This window comes from Pseudopipra pipra, chromosome 17 (genome assembly GCF_036250125.1).
Source record: "Pseudopipra pipra isolate bDixPip1 chromosome 17, bDixPip1.hap1, whole genome shotgun sequence".
NCBI lineage: Eukaryota > Metazoa > Chordata > Aves > Passeriformes > Pipridae > Pseudopipra > Pseudopipra pipra.
Window position 1 is genome coordinate 2,685,392 of NC_087565.1, and position 15,008 is coordinate 2,700,399.

General features: G+C 62.8%; 1 protein-coding gene across 3 annotated transcripts in view; it reads right to left on the minus strand.

Annotated features, from left to right (window-relative positions):
* Window positions 1-497: 497 nt before the first annotated feature.
* SLC12A5 (solute carrier family 12 member 5) overlaps window positions 498-15,008 on the minus strand; it is a 31,771-nt gene continuing 17,260 nt past the window's right edge. For 2 of the 3 annotated variants that reach the window (XM_064673735.1, XM_064673732.1), the window contains exons 9-26: window positions 13,378-13,545; window positions 12,385-12,483; window positions 12,174-12,231; window positions 11,348-11,522; window positions 10,406-10,524; window positions 10,001-10,099; window positions 9,793-9,912; window positions 9,533-9,637; window positions 9,277-9,445; window positions 8,141-8,336; window positions 7,893-8,062; window positions 7,662-7,793; window positions 7,315-7,422; window positions 7,046-7,168; window positions 6,779-6,966; window positions 6,431-6,445; window positions 5,739-5,872; window positions 498-5,242 (exon numbers count right to left, since the gene is read on the minus strand). In XM_064673735.1, the coding sequence (XP_064529805.1) occupies window positions 5,151-5,242; window positions 5,739-5,872; window positions 6,431-6,445; window positions 6,779-6,966; window positions 7,046-7,168; window positions 7,315-7,422; window positions 7,662-7,793; window positions 7,893-8,062; window positions 8,141-8,336; window positions 9,277-9,445; window positions 9,533-9,637; window positions 9,793-9,912; window positions 10,001-10,099; window positions 10,406-10,524; window positions 11,348-11,522; window positions 12,174-12,231; window positions 12,385-12,483; window positions 13,378-13,545 (2,270 nt within the window). In that variant the 3' untranslated portion in view covers window positions 498-5,150. The remainder of the gene's footprint in view (window positions 5,243-5,738; window positions 5,873-6,430; window positions 6,446-6,778; window positions 6,967-7,045; window positions 7,169-7,314; window positions 7,423-7,661; window positions 7,794-7,892; window positions 8,063-8,140; window positions 8,337-9,276; window positions 9,446-9,532; window positions 9,638-9,792; window positions 9,913-10,000; window positions 10,100-10,405; window positions 10,525-11,347; window positions 11,523-12,173; window positions 12,232-12,384; window positions 12,484-13,377; window positions 13,546-15,008) is intronic. The other variant, XM_064673733.1, reaches the window with a different exon arrangement.

Sequence of the window (15,008 nt, forward strand, 5' to 3'; positions counted from 1 at the left end):
GATCCTGGGCAGTGTGTGGGGTCAGGGAGCAGCACATGGCAGGGCTGGCAGGAGAGGTCAGGAGCCTCTCCAGTGGCTGGTGGTGGGAGAGGTGGGTAGGGCTGGTCCGTGTCGCTGCCGCAGCTGCTGCACAAGGTCAGGGTCTGTGAGTCCCTGTGCCTTCAGCACTGGTGTCCCATGACTTCAGGCTGCTGTCATCACACAGCCTGAATCTGGACAGCAGTGTGTCTGTCTGCCATCCCTCCTCCTGTCTCTGTTAGACCCATTCTCTGCCTCTACAACCCCGCAGCCAGGTAAAGCACCTCTGCTGGGGTGATCAGAAATCTGCATGAGGTGAAACGTGGGAACTGCGGCCCCTTGGGAGGGGCTGTTCCTCTCCTTGTGGTGTGCTTCCTCTGCAATCTGCTACTCCCTGTCAGGGTTTGCTCCGTGTTATGGCAATGGTGCAAAATAGCTGTGGAGACCTGGAAGCAAGTGAAAAGTCCCCGTGCAAGTAGTGAAGGGTGTAATAAAATCATTTATTGCATTTTGTGCAGACAGGAGTCTAGAAAAATGAATACAGGTAAAGCAATAAAGCAGTAACAGGGAGCATTCAACAGCCGAGGAGCCACTCCTCCATGGACACCTGCACAGAGAACACGGGGTCTGCACCGAGGCGGCCTAATGCACAACACTGAAACGCGCACAGAAATTAAATGCAAGCCTAATACTTCTTTTTTTGGTTTGCAACCTGTTTTATTTACAAGGTTTTAAACTTAATTGCATTGCTCTGCACACAGATTCTCTAAAACACAAAGCATTCTAGGTCACTACATGTCTATTGAAATATTGCACTCGAATAAAAGTCACTTGAATGGACGGAGAACATCTAGCTACAGTGATTAAAAGAGTATTGAATGAACCGACTTCGTGATAACATTCATAACAAATATATTGCACATGTAGCACAGAAAGTGTTGTAACCAGCAAATCTCAGACCTTTCGGTCTTTCTGCTAGTTTTTAGTCCTGCTACACAGAGGAGGGTCTTGACTCTTCTAGTGCAACTCTTGCCTTTGTGCGGTCTCTTGTCCTTCCTCTTGTCCAGCCACGGACCAGCACCCGCCCAGGCTGGATGCTGCCTGTGCTTCCCATCCCTGCTGCCCTGTGGCTCGCTGCCAGTGCTGCGTGGTGGCCACAGCGACCTGAGCTGCCACTGCCACTCGTGGGGGCCAGGGCTGTTGGCACCCCCGCAGCAGGGACCGGAGCACACGCCACCAGCGCTGTGCACTGGCCCAACGCTCCCCGCCTGCTGCGGCCACGCTCCAGCCCACCCTCCCGCGGGTCGTGCTGATCAGTGCTGCTCCCAGCAGCAGCCTGCCTGTGAAACAAACTGGGGGGTCAAGACCTTCCTGTCTGGAACAAAAACCGGACCGTGTCTGCGCATGTGCCAAGGAGGAACTTGCATGTCTACCAGAGGAGGACACTGTCTTCACCACGGTGGAGCGGCAGAAGGGTGCTCCATGGGGAAACTGAACACTCACAGAGGCCAAACGTGCAGGGCTGGGTTTGTAAACTAACATGCAGTGCTGTCTGCTAAAACTGGCCCTCTCCAGCCGACGGTGAGGGGACACGCTGTGGAAGCCAGCTCCTGTCTTGCCACAGCCAAACTGCCTGGCAGGGGTGTGGGGGCAACCCTGGCTCTGTCCAGAGCTGTGCCCCTGCTCTTGCTGGAGGATGGGGAAGGGGGAACACCTTTTTTCAGCAGTAGTGACGGAAAGGGCTGGCCTTCCTTCTCCCTGGCAGAGCCAGGACCATGGCTCTGCCATCAGAGTGGAAGTGGTGCTGAGGGGAATGGGATCCACTGACGATGCTGGGGGGATGGAGCAAACCTCTCAGCAGAGAAGCGTGCCCTGGCTGCTCTCACGTCACTCCCAGCTGCCCTGTACCTGCAGCCGATGGAAGAGCCCCTCACGTGCTGCTGGGAGGGTGGGTGCTGTCTGCGTGTAACCTGCCTCTGCCCTCGGCACTGACCTGCTGGGGCAGGAGGGGTCCGGGCTCGCTGCCTCAGGCCCAGCAGGGCAGCAGCCAAGCTGCAATTAGAGGGCGACTGCAGGGAGCGTGGTGGCATCTTGTGAAGAGGCAGAGCAGCTGGCAAGCATTCGAGGCCCAACACCACGTTAACACATGAGCTGTGTGGGCAGCTGTGCCTCCCCCGCTGCTGTGCCTCCCCCGCTGCTGCTGAGCTGCCTCAAATAATTTTGGGAGGCTGCAAACAGCACGTGAGCCTGTGTGTGGTGGTGTAGGGCCAGCTCCAAGGGGTAGAGCAGCTAGACACTGGCAAAGTCCTGGTTCCCATGGGCTGCCCTTCCTGAAACTAAAGGAACTTTTCACTTGTAGACTCCTGACTGCTCTTCCCACAGCTGAGGCGGCGGCAGGACCAGAGAGTGCTGCCCTGTGCATCTGCACCGTTTGTCAGCCCCGAGCTCCTGTGCTGAAACCAGGTCTTAGCTCAGCCTGACAGTCCCACTGTAAACACTGAGCTCCCCATGCCCATGGGAGTGGCTTCCACAGCAGCATCTGCGACACAGACCTGCAGCTGTGCAGGCAGCCGAGCTACCCTGGCAGAAAGTCTGGCTGTGGCTGGGACTGCTGCTGGAGACAAGGGAGGCACTTTGGGAGTGATGGAAATGTAGGAGCAAGGTATGAGCAGGCACAGATGTGCAGCTGGGGCTTGGTTTTGGTCTAGGAGTGTGTCCAAGTAGTATCTTAGAGAGAAAAAAAAAAAAAACCAACATCAAAAAACGCACTGCTTTTTATCCAAGCATCCCCAAATAGCTTTGGCCTGGACCTGGAGGAGTAGAGGAGCTCTGCAGAGGGAGCGGGGGCTGGAGTGTCCGGTGCAGAGAGTGTTTCCTGCTCTCAGGGAGGCAGGAGCCAAGGTTGGCAGGGGGACGGGTGGGCAGGGGGCTGGGACCAGTCAGGGCTGCCTGTGCCAGGCAGGAGGCAGCTGCTGCCTGGACAGACACCCGTGGGGATGCTGCTGCAGCACCCGCTCCCTCTGCACCTGCTGCAGTGCAGGGCAGCACTGGGGAGCTGGCTGGGGGGCTGAGGGGGCAAGTGCTTCAGCGTGGGGGCTCAGCTCTGCCCGAGGACAAAGCACTGCCTCAGGGGCCAGGCTGGCACAAAGCCGCCAGCGCTGCCGGGAGAGGGCAACTCTTAGCAGGCTGCACTTTGAGTGGAAGCTCAAATCTGCTGTGAAACAAGTTCAGAAAAGTCTGTGACTTCTTTTCCCTGAAAACTCTTAAGAAGCTAAATTGAGAAGAGAATGAACCTGTGACCTGGCCCTTTCCCAGGGGCTGCTGGTGGCTGGGGAAGGCTGCAGCCTCCACCACCGCTCTGGAGCACTCGGTGCAACGGATGGGCTCCTGGTTTGTGCAGGAGCAGCCCGGCTCAGCTCCCTGTCCCTGCGGCCTGGTGCTAGCAGAGCCCTGCATCTCTCAGAATAGATATAGATCTCTATATATAGACTTCATCTGGTTCTATTAACATAAATATGATCACTTTAAAAATACACGTACTGTATTATGTACACTATGTACATGGGGCTGGGGCGGGCGCCGGCGGCACCCTGCTGCCCTCGCACCGCTTCCTGCGTGGTTCCTGGAACCATTCACATTTGCTAAAAGCGCCTCAGTTTCTCTGCTGTGAGAGATGCTGGGAGGGAACCGCGACGGGGGCGACCCTGCAGCTGCTGCCAAAGATAAGAGGTGTTTGATCTTCCCCAGTGGGCCCTCCTGCCCGCGTACAGGGGCTGACGGCTGCGGTGGTGCCAGGGCTGCCCTGGCCGGCGGGGTGAGGGGGTGCCAAGATGCTGGGGGGTGGTGGGACCCCTACAGCCCCCACCTCGCTGCGGTGTCTGGTTGGCCAGACCAGCAAACAGCCTTTGCATATGTTAAAAATACACACAGATCCGGACAGTCCTACAGCCCCCGGCAGCATCTGCGTCTGCCAGGGGCCAGGGCCGGGTTAGCAGTGAAGCCCTGGGGAGCAGTAGGGAGCACAGCGGGGCACGGGGGGACCCGGACACGCATGCAGGTGCTGGGGCCAACCAGGCTGGCTGTGCTGGGCCCTGAGAGCCCCCAGTGCAGGGAGGCAGCGGAGCAGGGTGGGGATGCTCCTGTGCCAGGCCAAGACCAGGCGCTGGTGCCTCGAGGGTCCACAGCACCCACGTGGCTCCAGCCGCTGGAGAGTGGTCCCGGCTCACGCTGCACATGGCAGGGCCTCTGCACAGCTCCCAACACCGCAGCTCCACACCCCGACTGCTGCGCACGCACCTGGAGAGCATCAGGGCGGAGAGAGCCTGGAGTCAGCAGCAGGGGGGACAGGGCACACCCCACAGCCACCCCAGGCTGGGGCTCCTGCTGTGGCAGCATTGCCATGCTCCAGCACCTGACTCCTCGCAGCCAACCCCCCCACCCTCTGCCCCCTCCAAACCATCATCTTGCATCTCCACAAGCTCAGCCCACGGCCTCCGGAGACGGCAGTGCCGAGGCAGCGGCGAGGTGGGGCTGTCCGGGCCCATGACGGTGAGGGGCAGCGGGGGGACAGTGCTGTGGGAGGCAGCCCCAGGAGCTGCTGGAGGTGGGAAGAGGAGCATCCGGCAAGGAGAGCGGGGTGGTGGCCTCTATCTTCTCCCAGCACCTCGCAGGGAGGCACAGCACAGGCGGCGGGCACAGGGCACACTCCAGCAGAGCTCCGTGCAGGGGTAGCAGCACGGTGGGGCTGAGGTCCGTCTCGGCACAGCCGCCCTCCTGCCCGGCCAGGGGCTGTGGCGGCAGTGCTGGGGCTGGTGGCGGGGCTGGCCCTGCCGGGGCGGGCGGTGGCAGCAGCGCTGGGCTCTGGTGCTCAGTCCGCGGTTCACTGTATATATTTATATATAAACAAGGACAGCAGTGCTGTGGTGTTGCAATGAGGAACAGCTGCTCTGGTGCTGGATGCTCCCGGAAGATCTGGTGCTGCAGTTCGAATGGAGAGATCAGGGGCACGGCCAAAGCCAGGTGAAGGTTCTGCGCACCGGCTGCCATCCGGCCTTCCCTCCTCCCCTCCGGGAGCACGGTGCAAAGGGGTGGCGGGGCTCTCAGTGTGCAGACAAACCTCTCTCGTGCGTCTTTCAGGAGTAGATGGTGATGACCTCCCGGCCCCCACCACGCACCAGGAGCACTCGGTCCAGGTGCTCCGTCAGCACCTCCAGGAACTCCATGTCTGCATGGCCGTCAAGGAAGAAGAACTCCACATTGGAGCATGGGGACAGCCCTGCTCCATCCCTGCCCGGCCCCTGCCCTGCAGCACCGATACCCCCACACCAGAGGAAGGAGCTGGTGGGGTCACTCCTGATCCAAGGGGCCAGGGGAGCCCACCTGTGCTGGTGCCACACAGTGGGGATGGTGGCTGAGCCAGCAGACAGCTGAGCCCTGCAGATCTCTGTCAGGCCCCTGTGATGTGCCATTGCACTCATGCGTGCAGGTGCAATGTCATGTGGCCCCATCACCCATCACGGTGCTGCCAGAGGGGCAGGATGGTGCCAACACCACGTGTTGGACCCAGCCAGGGGCTGGATCGGTGGGGGGGATCCTGGCTCAGGCACTAGACCTGTGTGTCTCAGCACTTGTCTGCAAAACCCACCACCTTTGGGGGAGTCACGGACCCCAGCTCCTCCTGCAGAGAGGGGTCTTGGTGCCTGGTCCCATAGGAAGGATACAGTTCTCATCCCCTTTCCGATTACGGGGTGGTCCTGGCATGTTCAGCAGGACCAGCTTGGCGTCCTGGGACTTCTTCACAATCACCTCATTGAGCTTCACAGCCGTGTGCATCCTCCTCACGTTGGACTGGTTCCTGTGGGTGACAGCACGTGTGGGCACGGGACAGGCACAGCCAACCTCCATCCCCACACTGGGCCTGAGGGGCCACAGGGCAGGCTGGCCTCCTGCCCCAGAGCGGTCCAAGCTGGGCTGTGGCACAAGCTTGGGGTGCAGCAAGCTTTGCTGGGCACGGTGCTGGCTACTCTGAGCCCTCATCAGTGGCCATGAGCCGCAGGGCCAACACACGGTGCCCACGGGCAGCAGCACACCATGGCTGCTCGGGGCCAAGCCGTGTGGGAGCGAGCAGGAGCAGACAGTGCGAGTGTCACCGTGGGTGCCTGAGCTCCAGCTCACAGGAGCTGCCGGCACCGTAACAGGGCAGACGGGGAGGGCGCGGCGCGGGCAGCGCGCGGTGCACGGGGCTGGCAGCCACAGCCCCCGCGTGCCGCCCGGGTGAGCCGTCTGGCACGGCAGATGTCACGGCTCACTGAACCGCCCTCCTGCACGGGGGCAGCTCCGATGGCTCCCCATCCCGAGCACGTCCCAGCACCCCCCCGCCCCAGCCCCGGCACCCAGCCAAACCCAGACTTACAGGTTCTCCCACTCCCTGCCAGGAGCACGATGGGGCCAGGAGACAGAGAGAGAGAGAGAGAGAGAGAGAAAAGAGGTGAGTGCCAGGTGTGCACCCCAAGTCCCTGTAGCACATGCAGCCCAGGCATTCCATCCCTCTGTGTCAGCTGCACAGTGACCTCTCACCGCCTCCCCCCCAGCCCCTCTGCAGGGATGCACTCAGGGCACCCGGGCTGCCCAACTTCTCCTCAGGGCAAGGACTGAGTTAGTGCTGCCATGGCCCTGCCTGCACCCATTTGGCTGGGGCAGACAGGGACAACCAGGGGGACAGGGCATGGGTAGGATGGGGTGGCAGCATGGGAGGCCATACGGCTTCATGTTGAAGAAGTCCTTGATGCCCTCAGGGCTGACAGGGCTCTTGCTCTTGTTCTTCTCAGCGACGGACTTCTCCTTTGTCCAGGTGAGATGCACCTTCTCGGGGGCTGCCTCTACCTCATCACCAGGGGACTGCGAGCTGCTGGAGAAGGTGGTGGCATTCTTGTCATGGATGAGCTGGACCTGCAGAAAGGAGAGGGGGATGATGGGCAGGGACTGGGGCCAGCTGCCTGCCTGACTCTGTCTCAGTGCAGCCCCTCACCTCCTCCTCCGGCTTCTCCTCGCCATCGCCAGCCTGCTCCTCAGGGACGTTCAGGCGCAGGCGGGTGTTGGCCGGGTTCTTGCGCCGGATGGAGCCACGGGACTCATCCGTGATGCTCTGGATCTGTGGAGGACAGGATCAGCCAGGGGAGTGGGGCAGAAGAAGGCTTGGCTGGGCAGCCTACAGCCCCACTGCCTGGCAGGGCAGCTCAGTCAGCAGTACAGCCACCACAGGGGTCTCAGCCCACCCAGCCTGTCCTGCAGCCTCACCTCCCGCTCACGCTCATTCTTGGTGAGGTGCATTTGCTTGAGGATCTGGGAACGCTGCTCCATCACCAGTGTCTTCTCATAGGTGTAGGCAGAGATGTCACTCTCATGCTGTGGGGGTAACAGGAGAAATGTGGGGCAGGGTGAGCTGCACTGACTGCTCCCAGCACAGCCCAGCATGTCCCTGTGGTGCTGTGCCCTCCCACGGTTCTGTGTCCCACTGTGGAGTGGCGTGTTCCCATGGGGTGTGTGTGTGTCCCTTAGTGCCATATCCCCCCGTGGCAGGGTCTGTTTGGCTCTCCCATGCACAGCATCCCTCACTGCAGCACGCACCCTATGCCAGCACTCACCATCTCCACCACCTCCACCTCTGCGGTGATGCGCAGGTGGTACAGGAACGTGGTGAGGTCCTTCTTCATCTGGATGCTGTTGTCATCCATCTGTGCCACCGTGAAGATGCGCATCTTGCACTTACGCCAGACCTATGAGGGAGGGAGGAGTCATGGGCACGGCTTGACTGGGACAGCACCGGCCCCAGCCCCTGCCCCAGCCCCTGCCCTGCTCTGCAGGGCCCAGCCTACCTTGTGCTGCCGTAGGAGGAAGGGCAGCAGCATCAGCATCCCCCCATCGTGGACAATCCACCAGACATCAATGTGGCCCTCTGAGAACCGCTCCTGGTTGCCCGGGAACATGGCAACATTCTTGGCCACCAGCAAGGCCAGGTGCCCAGCCGTGGTCTCTCGCACCAGCTCTGGGAGGGGAAGGGCCACGTCAGCCAGGGCGGTTCGGAGCCCCCCAGCCCATCAGCGCTTCCCTCCGCGGTGCCTACCGATGAAATTCCTCCAGGTCTGGTGGTCCTCCTTCTGGCGCCAGCTGCGGGGCCAGCCCACCAGCACCGTGTTGTGCTGCAGGCCCCCCAGACCACTGGACTGGATGAGGTGGGACATGCCATCCCGCAGGTTGGAGGAGATCACCACCTGGCAAAAGCCCTTCACCTTCTCCGCTTCCATCAGGCGCCGGATGGACTGTGAGGGAGAGGGAAGTCAGAGACCTCAGGAATGGGCACAGGGCACAGGCACAGCAGCCACCAGCACCAACAGTGGCACCCTGGCCAGGTCGGGGGGTGTGGGGTAGAGGGTGCAGGTTGTAGGGGTACAGGGCACAGAGTGTGGGGTGCAGGGCGCAGAGTGTGAGGTATAGGGTGCAGACTGTAGGGTGCAGAGTGCAGGCTGTGGGGTGCAGGGTGCAGGCTGTGGGGTGCAGGTCCCCACAGGGTGCCCAGGTCTCCGTGCCCCATGGCAGGCCAGTGGCTCCGGGCCAGGGGGGTAATGCCCAGTGGTACACAGAGCTGGCACACGGCTCTGTGCCGTGCAGAGCTGAGGGTGTCCCTGTGCCAGGGCTCTGACGGGCGGTGGAGCAGCAATTAGAGTTATTTACTCAGAGAAATTATAACATGTCTGCATGGGAGAGAAACTGTTTGCTTCCGAGGGCTTAATCTCATTAATGTGCCGCCCGGCGGGTGTGGGGGGTGGGGAGGGCTCTCGCTCTGGCAGGGAAACGCTCCCGTCTCCCACCCTGCCTGGCACCAGGACCACAGAGACCATGGGGACAGTTGAGGATGCGGGGTCTGCTCAGCCCAGCAGCACAGCAGACCCTGGTCAGGCACCATGCTGTGCTGTGCCATGCTGTGCCAAGCCCTGCAGCAGCTGGCCAAGACTGGGACCAGTGTCTGGCTGGTGCCAGTGTCTCTGGTTTCTTGGTGGGAGAGAGGGGTCTGGAGATCCCTGCAGTGCTCCGAGCATTAGTGAAGCATTGAGTCTCCAGGCCCTGCCCAGTGCTGCTCCAAGGCTCTCTGGGCCATCTGGGGCCACCAGTCCTGGTCATGGGGCAGGAACGACCCTGGGCACCTGGGGACCATGGGCACCTGCTGCTGGCAGTGCCCGTCCTGTTGCAGGCAGCTCTCACCTCCTCCGCCCTCTGCGCCTGTGGGTGGTTGTCCAGGAAGGTCCCCTCCAGCACAGAGGCCACAATGGTGAGGCCCTTCCCAGCCTTGAGCTGCGACGTGAAGGACAGGAGCTGTGGGTGCACCACGTTCTGCTCCTGATCCCCGCGGACCAGGACCAGCAGCTGCGGCCTGGAAGGAGAGTCCTGCAGTCAGTGCCCACTCCCAGTCAGTCCCTGCTCCAGTACCCCCAGATCGCCATCCCCTGCCCAGTCTCACCTCCAGTTCTTGGTGTGCGGGGGCCCTTCCTCCAGCCGCAGCAGGGCATAGCGGGCTGCACTCAGGGACAGCCCCCGGATCCCATCGCCCCACTCCTTCTCCGCCCTGCGGGAACCAGCAGCACATAAGGGATGGTCACAGCTCCAGCCACAGAGAACCACCCTGGCACCGTGGAGCATCCCAGGACGAGCAGCCCAAGGGAGCTGAGCAGCCCACGCCGAGGGGCTGTCCAGAGTCTGTGGCGCCATGGCCACCCTTACCCGCGGTACTCGATGTATTTGTAGATGAGGCCGGCGATCAGCATGGCCACCAGCGCGTAGTACCAGGAGCAGATGAACATCAGTGCCAGGCAGAGGCTCATGCCCAGGAAGGACAGGGTCCTGCAGGGAGCACAGCACTGTCAGGGTGCCATGGGGTCCCTGGTCCGGGGTGTCCTGGGAGGTCCCACCTCATCCCGCCCCAGCTCACCAGTGGTAGTAGCGGAAGCGGGGCCGCCAGTTGGGCGTCCGCAGCAGCGTCTGCACAGCACACGCCAGGTTGACGAACATGTAGCACATGAGGAAGAACCTGCAGGAGAGAGATGGGGCTGAGTGGGTACACTGTGAGGGACTGGAGTCGCAGCTGGGCCCTCGGCACCTCCCAGTCCCAGGGTGGTCAATGCCAGAGCAGGCCCCGCTGATGGACAGGGGAGCAGGGCCGCGGAGCAGGCAGTCCCCAATGCTGGCCAAGAAGAGGACCCTGGAGTCTCTGCAGGACCCCCTCTTCCCAGACTGGGGCCAAGGCAGCAGGTGTGTCCCCCCACCCTGAGGAGCAGAGACCCGCACACGACACCCGCTGCTTGAGAAGGTGCGGGTGGGACAGCACGCTGCCTACATGGAGAGGATGGGAGCCACCTCGTCCAGGGAGGCGATCAGGATCCCGATCTCGCAGATGCAGGCCGTTAGCAGCAGGGCCCATGTCGGCTCCCCGTTGGCTTTGCCGTGGCCGAAGACCTGGAAGCAGGGGGAGAGGGCCGTGTCAGGGCACTGCAGCACCCTGCAGCCCTGGGCATGGGTCCTCAGCATGATACTGAACCCTTCCATACACCCATCCCTGGCAGGAGCAGGGACTGGGAGCACTGGGTGCCATGAACTGGCACACATCCCAAGCTGGATCATGCCAGGGCAGCAGTCCCAGTGCTGGCAGGACTGACTCCTGCTGACAGTACAGCCCCGTTCCCAGTCTGCGTGGTCCTCCCCGCACCCAGCACAGCCCCTGTCCCCCTGGGACCCCCATCAGGGATGAGCCTCAGCTCAGCCACAGCCAGAGCAGAGTCGGGCACCCCATGTCTGGGCTGGACACTCTGCCAGGGGAGAGCGGCCCCTCCTGTGGCTGTGGGGATGCGGAGGGGGCCGGGGGCGCGTGTCCGGATGCATTAGAGGGTGCGGGCGGCGCGAGCGAGAGCTCAGGCTGGGGCTGGCAGGGCGAAGGAGGGAGGATAAAATTAGCCCGCTCTTCCCTGGGGGGAGCTGTCGGGTTGGATTTGGAGAGATGAGGTTGTGGGAACGCGTCTTCAGAGAGCAGATAAAATATGAAGCGGCACAGCAGCGTGGGGGAGGGGATCCTGACCTTTCCCGGCACTCTCCTCCCACTGACACGGCAGCCGGAGCCACCACGGCCGCCCACCGACACGCCGGTGCCAGCGGGACGAGGGGAGGGCAGTGGGGCTGCTCTGGCAGCCAAGGTAGTGGGTGGCCACTGGTCCCTCATGCTAGTGGGAGCCACGGCCACGGCGGGCGCTCAGGGTGGGCAGCACTGGATCTGGGGGACACCTACCCTGAGGAAGGGCACGATCCCATCCCTGGAGATGGCTTGCAGGAGGCGGGGGGCTCCCGTGAGGCTCTGCAGCCCAGCCCCACAGGTGGAGAAGAAGGAGCCGATGACAATGACCCACGGGGACGGCCATGCCAGGGTGCCAACCACCAGGTTCCCGTTGACAGCCTCACCAAACCTGCGGGGCACCAGCATCACCTGTGGCTCTGTCCCGTGACTGAGCCCTGAAAGCACCAGCACCACAGCAGCACAACCCAGCCCCCCGCAACGACACCACCTTGAGAAGATGTGACAGGACCCAGGAAGGGCCACCCCCCATGAGGGGCAAGCAAGGGAGCGGGGTCTGAAGTCACCGGGGCCCTGCCCCCATCCCCGCAAGGGACAAGGGGAGGTGTGGAACAGGACTCCCTGTCCCTTTGCCAGAGGAGGCTGATGACGCTGCATGCAGTTGGATCATGTTTGTGTTGGTGCTGGCGACCCAGAAGTGTCACCTGCAGCGTGAGGCGAGCGGGGCTGCCCCAGATAGGCAGGAGCACGAGCACGGGCAGCCCTGGCTGTTGACAAACAAGCGGCTGCCTGCAGCTCCAGAGCAGGAGGAATGCAGCAAAATGTGGGGGGGCAGGGCACACACAAGCCCCCAGTGCCTATTACAAGATCGAGTCCCAGCTCGAGACACCCACAAACCCTCCAGTGCCACTGTGTCTGCCCAGTGTGCCCTAGTTGCAGCTTCCCCCACATCCCCACCTGCCCCCAGGGCTGCCCCTGCCCCAGCCCGTTCCTGGGGGCTGCCAGCCTCCCCTCATGCCCCCCATGGCCCCAGGACACTCACTTGTCACGCAGGACGACCCCCTCGATGCACGCTCCGAAGAGGACAACGGAGCTGATATCTGCCAGGCGGTCAAGGAGAACCAGGAGGGTGTGGAGTCCTGCCTGCCTGCCTGCCCACCTGCCCAGTGTGGCACCGAGACCCCGCCCCAGCCCCACAGAGCCAGCCCACCCACTCTCAGCCCCACAGCCCAGCCTCAAGCCCTGAAGGATACAGACGGCAGAGGTGGTGGCGATGGCCAGGATGGTGCCCGTGGGGATGGACTTCTGGGCATCCCGCAGGTCTCCAGAGCGGTTGGAGCCAGCCATGATGCCTGGGGAAAGAGGAGATGGTGACAGGGGGAGCAGAGCTACAGCCCACAGCCATCTCAGACGGCAGCATGGCTCATGCCAAGTACTGCATGAGCCCTGTGGCTTGGGACCGCCAGCCTGCTACTCTGATCCCCCCAGCACTTCCTCGCCCCACCCCAAACCACAGTCTGAGGCCACTCAAGGATTAGGCTCAAAAGCTCTCAAGTGCCTTGTCTCATCAGCCCTTAATTAGCTCAAGCAGGGACGGTGACTGCAGCAGGGGCACGGACAGCGTCCAGCCCCGACGCTGCCCTGGGAGGGCAGGAGGTCACGCCGGGACACGGCCGGACACGGGTCTGGCACGGCCCGAGGGATGACCCGTGCTCCAGCCACAGCAGGAGGCAGGGCAGGACCCCACAGCCCGCGACACCGAGGACACGTGCTCCGCAGAAACCCGGACCTGCCGGTGACTGGGCAGCGGGAGGGCAGGCAGCGGAGGCAGAGAGGCAGCCGGGGACCCCGCAGCGCCGGACCCTCCAGCGCCCGCCACGCCCGGGGCAGCCCGGCGTGGTCCCGCCGGCTCTGGCCCCAGGGGAGCTCCAGAGGGGCCCCGGCGGCTGCGCCCCGCTCGGCTCCCCTGCGGGACTGGGGCGGTGGGGCTCCTCCGCCCCCGGGGAGCTAAAAATACCGGAGCGGCGGGACGTCAGCGCGGCACCGTCAGATCTGGAGCGCGGGCGGTGCGTGGGAGGCGGTGGCGGCCCCACTCGCCCCCGCGACGCCGCCGCCACCGCCGCACCCACCGCGGGGGCGGCACACGCGGGGCTCCGCGGGGCGCGACCGGCGCCACGTGTGCCCCACGGCGCCCCGTGTGCCCGCCCGTGCCCCCGGCGTGGAGCGGCGCCGGGCGCGGCTCCCACCTGTGACCGAGGGGAAGTAGATGCCGACGAGCAGGGTGAAGTAGGAGGTCATGTCGCTGAAGACGTAGGGCTGGTCCATGTCCACCGGGGTGTCGGGGGGGCTCACCGAGGACAGCCCCCGCTTCTCCACGATCACGCCCTTGGTCAGGTACGAGCTCCAGAGGTTCTCTGTGAGGAGGCGGGAGACCGGCGTAAGGAAATGCCCACAATCCCCCACATCCAGCACAGCACCGCCCACCCTGCAGAGACAGAGCCGGGGGGTGTCCAGTACCATCTCCCTCTCCCAGGCCTTGCTGAGTGGTTGGCACAGTCAGCAGCTGGGGCCACGGGCATCCAGCAGCCGAGGGACAAGGCCTGGCAGCACAGGTGGGCAACCAGAGCAGGTCGTGATGCCGCTGGCAGCACCCTCACAAGATACCGGAGCAGATGACACAGGATTGCAGTAGCAAATAATTAAGAGGGTAATATAATTAATGCTGATCAACACAGGTTTAAGGGAAGTGGATCGTGTCAAAGTAACTTGATAATGTTTTTGATGGGATTACGAGTGCAGGGCTGATGTAACAGGCTTAGCGTCCCTCCGTGTGCTGCCTTGGCCACAGATCGAGGGGAGAAACTGGAGCAGTGGAGAGCAGCCAGCACTGGGCACGTTGGCAGAGGCAACTGCCCTTGGCACAGCACTGCTGGGGGGCTGCTGAGAGGGGCAAAGGGGCCCTGAGCCCTCCCTCCCTGGCTGCTTTCAGGTGACAGATAGGGCTGGCAGCCCCCACTGAACCTGCCTATCTTGTCCTCACAGAAATGCATGTTTCTCCCTGCAGGGAGACCCCTTGCTTAGGGCACAGTGAGCCTCTGCCACCTCTGCCAGGGCCACACAGTGCCACCCTCCCCAAGATGCTGCCAGCCTGGTCACCCTCGCCACCAGCCACCCCAGAGCAGGGGGCTGGCTCTGCCCCGCTGCCCTTGATGTGGGAGCATTTGCTGCCTGCTGCCCTGACAGAGGCCGGCTGGGTGGGTGGGAGTCCACGCCCCCTCCTTGACAGCACTGTCCCCAGCAGGAGCAGGCTGTACCCAGCAGCCAGGGAGACCTTATCTGCCCCTCAAGACCTCAGCGTGGGATGCCATCGAGAGGCTCCCGGCCACCCAACGACTGCGCTCCACCAACCACAGTGACAGTCACAGCCCCAAGCACCACACATTTGGCCAAGTCTGAGCTCCCGCGCCTGTATCCACACAGGCCACCACGGCAGGATGGCTGAAGCAGACCCAGCAGGAAGGACTGATCCTGCTCATGGCTCTACAGCACTCCTGAGTCCCGACAACTCCTCTGGTGTGGGGGTCTGCAGACATCCTCTGAGTGTGGCACGGAGCATTGGCCTCTGCCACCCACTACCACACGTGAGCACCTGGCAGATGTACCAGCATCTCCAGAAAAAACAGGTCAGAAGTAGCTCCTCCCAGCAAATTCAGACTCTTTCTGCAGCCCTGGCCACTCTCCCAGCCCGGCTGTGGCCGCAGCAGCAAAGTGCCCCCAAGGGGCGATCGCTTTTCGCAAAACCTCAGATCAATAACAGCCTTTCCAAAGGCCAAGAGGAGGGAGAGGGACGATTTATTCCTCCCCAGCCTTTGGGCAT